This window comes from Gymnodraco acuticeps, unplaced genomic scaffold (genome assembly GCF_902827175.1).
Source record: "Gymnodraco acuticeps unplaced genomic scaffold, fGymAcu1.1, whole genome shotgun sequence".
In the NCBI taxonomy this organism is placed as follows: domain Eukaryota; kingdom Metazoa; phylum Chordata; class Actinopteri; order Perciformes; family Bathydraconidae; genus Gymnodraco; species Gymnodraco acuticeps.
Genome location: NW_022991377.1, coordinates 12,899 through 18,411, shown reverse-complemented (window position 1 = coordinate 18,411; position 5,513 = coordinate 12,899). Strand labels below are relative to the sequence as shown.

The 5,513-nt window shown below is 45.4% G+C and overlaps 1 protein-coding gene across 1 annotated transcript; it reads right to left on the bottom strand.

The window, feature by feature from the left end:
• Nucleotides 1-3,348: 3,348 nt before the first annotated feature.
• LOC117563090 (nuclear factor 7, brain-like) lies at nucleotides 3,349-5,023 on the bottom strand. The gene has a single exon (XM_034241252.1). The coding sequence runs from the start codon at nucleotides 5,021-5,023 to the stop codon at nucleotides 3,653-3,655; it is 1,371 nt and encodes a 456-aa protein (XP_034097143.1). The 3' UTR covers nucleotides 3,349-3,652.
• Between the last annotated feature and the right edge of the window lie 490 nt (nucleotides 5,024-5,513).

The window sequence follows — 5,513 nt, the reverse complement described above, 5'->3', positions numbered from 1 at the left end:
TTGAGGCACCTAGGACCTTGAGACCACAGCTCCCCGCCGCGGCTTCGGCAATAGAGGCTTTGAACACCGACCACTCTGGTTCAATGTCCCCAACCTCCACAGGAATGCCCGAAAAGCTCCGCCGGAGGTGTGAGTTGAGGCCTCCTGAACTTGGGCCTCCTCCAGACATTCCCAGTTCACCCGAACTACACGTTTGGGCTTACCAGGTCTATCCAGAGGCTTCCCCCGCCACTCGACCCAACTCACCACCAGATGGTGATCAGTTGACAACTCCGCCCCTCTCTTTACCCGAGTGTCCAAAACATACGGCCTCAGGTCCGATGATACGATAACGAAATCGATCATGGACCTTCTGCCTAGGGTGCTCTGGTACCACGTACACTTATGAGCATCCTTATGTTCGAACATGATGTTTGTTATGGCCAATCCATGACTAGCACAGAAGTCCAGTAACAAACCACCACTCCGGTTCAGATCAGGGGGGCCGTTCCTCCCAATCACGCCCCTCCAAGTGTCTCCATCATTGCCCACATGTGCGTTGAAGTCTCCCAGCAAGATTAAAGAGTCCCCTTCAGGAGCCCCATACAGGACTCTTTCCAGGGTCTCCAAGAAGGCCGTATACTCTGAACTGCTGTTGGGTGCATAAGCACACACAACAGTCAGAGTTTTCCCCCCCATAACCCGCAGGCGTAGGGAGGCGACCCTCTCGTCCACTGGGGTAAACTCCAACAATGAAGCACCTAACCGGGGACTTGTGAGTATCCCCACACCCGCCCGGCGCCTCACACCCTGAGCAACTCCGGAGAAGAATAGAGTCCAACCCCTATCCAGAAGTAAGGTTCCAGAGCCGACGCTGTGCGTAGAGGTGAGCCCAACCAGATCCAACTGGTAACGCTCCACCTCCCGCACAAGCTCCGGCTCCTTCCCCCCCGAGAGGTGACGTTCCACGTCCCCAAAGCCAGCTTCTGTCGCCCGGGTCTGGTCCGTCGAGACCCTCCGCTTTCACTGCCACCCTTCTGGCAGCGCACCCGACCCCATCGATGTTTCCCGTAGGTGGTGGGCCCGCGGGACGGAGAAGCGGAGGTGTTGCCCACGTTGCCTGTTCGGGCTGGGCCCGGCCGGGCTCCGTGGCAAGCCCGGCCACCAGACGCCCGCCGACGAGTCCTCCTTCTGGGCCTGGCTCCAGAAGGGGACCCCGGGCTTTCCTCCGGGCCGGGTATCCTCACTTCTTAGTTTTTCTTTCATGAGGTCTTTTGAACCAATCTTAGTCTGGCCCCTTGCCTGAGACCAATTTGCCATGGGAGACCCTACCAGGAACACAAGGTTCCAGACAACACAGCCCCCAGGTTCATCAGGGCACACAAACCTCTCTACCACGGTAAGGTGCTGGTTCTTCAGAGAGGTGATATCATTATTAATATTAATGCACAGCTCTATTGTGACATACATGTTTTTATATATTCATAGTGCACACATTACTTTGTCTTCTCCAATATATATTTCACTTGACTATATATTATTATATTGTATGTTATGGAAATCTTAGACCTATCAATACTGTGGAGATATACAATTAGAATGATCAATCAATAAACTGGTGAAACAGAGTTGTCTTTCTGGTTCTTTATTCGAGGCGCCTCGAAGGCACAGGTCTCACAGAGTATAGGATAGTCTGCAGGAGTGTGTGCAATAGTCACAGAATAGCAAAGCTTATATACAAGATAGGGCGGGCAGACAGAGTTTTGTGTAGCATGGCGGTACACCTCAGAAATCTACGGAGCCCCCTAGGGGACATGGAGAGAAAAAATAATGTATTTGAAAAAAATAATAATAAGGTTTTGCGAGATATCGCAAAACCCCTTTGCGAGATCTCGCAATACTTTTTGCGAGATCTCGCAATACTTTTCATTTAGCTCAATGTACTTCCTGGTCAGTTCGGCTGCTACGGCAACACAGAAACCACAACAATGGAGCGGTTCATCGATTTTACTTTGAGCTTGGCCTTAAATATAAAGATATAACATCAGTGCTTGGCAATAGGCACGGGTTTCACACATAGACTGTATATATAAAGGGTTTCACATAAGTGAACACTCAGAGCGAGGGGACATGCACGTCCCTCTGAGCTGAGTTATTGACAGATTCGAATTTCGCGGATCAATAACTCATGAACGTAACGTTGTAAAGATACAAACAACATGACTTTACAATCATAGCAAGATAGACAACGAGCTACAGAGTCGTTTTTATCAGAACAGTTCGATACGCAACGTCATCCGAGCTAAACATCAAGAATTGGTCACAATCTGCAGCTTGAGGAGGGAGAGGAGTGCTTAGGGACCGTCTACAAACTGCAACGGGGTTTTGCGAGATCTCGCAAAGGGGTTTTGCGAGATCTCGCAAAGGTTTTGCGATATCTCGCAAACCATTTTTATTTTTTTTCAAACCATTTTTTTTCCTTCTCCATGTCCCCTAGGGGGCTCCGTAGAAATCTGCTTTCACACGGATGTCTCATATTGTTATTAGACACCTGTGTCCTTGAGCTGTAGAAAGTATAACGGTTATCAGAATATGGAAGTTCAAACTTTGTGTGGAGAGGAGTAGTTTCAACAGTCTGCCAAATCAGCTCTGTGGCCTTGAAGCGCTTGAGAATAATAACCCTCATTAGAGTATGCACAGAAAACAGCACATATGAAGAAATGGTACAGTAGTGTTAGACAATGCTTTTTAGAAGCATTTGGTTTTACCATATAAGGTAACATAAGAAATTGCCACTACATGTATTAAACATCTTAGCTGAATGTTAGCTCAACTCTGGTCAAATTGGAAGTTTAATCAATCAACGTTAAGAGGTTGTTAAAACTCGATAACACACCGCTGCCAAGAAATCAGTATTTTAGATTGAGATTAAATCCTTTAGAGTTAATAAACGTGTGCATTTGATAATCCACGCTGAACAGCAATGGGTCGTCCTCTGTTTAGGCTTCTCCTGGGAAAACTGTGTTTAACATTTACTCTGTATTTAAACACTTAGAAATCTCTTTAAAACATTTATTTTATTCCCTGAGGAAGAGGTCTGTCAGGGAGTTAATTTAAACCCAGTAACTCTGTATGTTTTATCTGATTATACAAGTTTAAAATGTAAAAATTGCAAGTAATAAAACTCTGATTTCAATGATTTAAAAACAATATTGTCTGGACTGGAAATTAAAATGCATTTTATTTTGGATCTGATAAATGATTCGCTGCTCAAACTCGCAGTTGGATTAAACATTTTATTTATTTATTTTCCCATCATGCACAAATCACAAATGAGCAACTTATAACGACAACGTTTCAATCAAACTGAGAAGGTTGAACTATAGCCTGACATAAAGATCTGAATCTGGGTGAGATCATTTCAAATGGAAAGAATATATATCTCTTATTTCCTCTAAAGGAAGCAGATCAGCATATTTGATGAACATGATGTTACTTGGATAAAAGTGTCAGCTAAATGCACGTGTTTCAATTTAATAAAGGTTGACAGTATGATCAAAAAGCAGATTATCAAACTCAATAACAACAAGAATAAAAACATGTTTAGAATAAAGAGCCAGCAGGAGGACAGGTTCAGAGGTCAGTGAACGATCCCTTTAAGAGATGTTTATCTCTACCTGCTCTGATCCACTGTCACACACACCTTCAGCGGTAATATCTTCACTTCCTCCTCAGTGTAAATGTATGGAAACATCTTCTCAGTGAAAGTGTGTGTGAAGGTGTGTATGTGTGTGTTAGTGTCAGGATCATAGAACGACAACTTTCCTTCGTTCCAGTCCAGATTCACTCTGACCCTCTGGAGCTCCTTCTTCAGGCTGAGAGGAGTTTCTGGAACTGATGGTGACCATGCTGAGTATTTACCTTTAGAGAAAGCTATTCCCCATAATCCAGACTCTATGTCTGTCTTCCTCTGGATAGACTCTGCTAACACACCCAGTTCCCAGTGTGTACGGTCTGTAACCTGGACATCCCAGCTGTGAGTCCCTGAGATAAAGCCCTCAGAGCCCAGGACAAAGCTGTAATTCTCAAACCTCTCTGGATTATCAGGAGGTTCCTCTACCTCGTCTTCCTCCTCTCCTCGTCTCACTCTGGTCAGATCTTCAGACAGGAGGAGGAATGGATGAGCAGTGTTTGGGTCCAGGATGAGAGGAGAGTAGGACACCATGTCCTTCATCTTGCTCCAGATGTTGAAGCTGAGGTTGCCCAGGTGTTTGGCCTGGTCTATCAGAGCTCCTGAGGGCAGCTGTGGATCCTCCAGCAGGGGGCGCTGCAGCCTCTCCACTGCAGCCTTGTAGCTGTGCAGGAAGGAGACGTCTTCAGCTCTCAGCTCCTCCTCTGTGGCTCTGACTGTGTGTGAAAGAGCTGCTATCTCTCTGCTCACAGCCTCCATCTTCTCCTCCATCATCCTCCTCTTCTGCTCCTCTTCCTCCCTCAGTGCAGCCATCCTGGCCTCCTCTTCCTCTTCTAGAAACTGGTGAAGCTTCTTAAACTGCTCCTTAATCTGCGTCTCTGTGTGTTGAGCCTGGACCTTCATGTGTTCTGCTGTTAGATCAAACTCCACTTTAACTTCTTCAAAGATCTTCAGTTTCTCCTGAAAGGGCTGCAGAGCTTTCTGGAGCTCCTCTCTGAGATCCTGAGCAGCTTCATCGATGGGTATCTCTGAATCTCTGCAGACGAGACACACTGGCTGCTGATGGTCCAGACAGAAGAGTCTGAGTTTCTCAGAGTGCAGACTGCACTCTGAAGATCTCTGATCTCTCTCCAGTAAGAATGTCTCACTCAGGTTCTTTAACACCAGGTTACAGGGAGGTTCATCTTTGGAGGATTTTCTCCGACAAACTGGACACTCCTTTTCTTCTTTCCCATCCCACCAGGTCTGCAGACAGGCTTTACAGAAACTGTGGCAGCAGGACAGAAGAACAGGATCTCTAAAGACTTCCTTACAGACCGGACAGCAGAGATCTTCCTCTAAACTGGAAGCCATGTTGTGAGTAGTAGTGAAGCTGAAACACAGCAGACAGGAAGTTCAGTTAAAAGCATCAATCTGGTGCACTTTGAGAGCAACATTAAGAGATCTATGGATACATCTCTCAACAACCATATGAAACAGAACTGTAAGCAGATTTATTTTTCTTTATGGATATTTTACAAATCACTCCCCTTTCAAACTGTATTCTTGTTTACTAATCATTTTCACTGTCATATAGTATTTTATACCCGTTTACTTTATTCTAGGGATGCTCCGATCGACAATTTCGGGGCCGATACCGATCGCCGATCCGATCGAGTGGGCGTGGCCTAAATGGAAGATTTAAACATCACTTTAAATCTTCCATTTAAAGTGATGTTTAAACTCAGTTAATGGGGCTCATTCACTGGCGCTTCCACAAACAACAATCAACTTAATTATTACATTCAAATGATGTACATTATTCAAGTTTACATTCACTTTGGATAATAACACGGGAGAAATG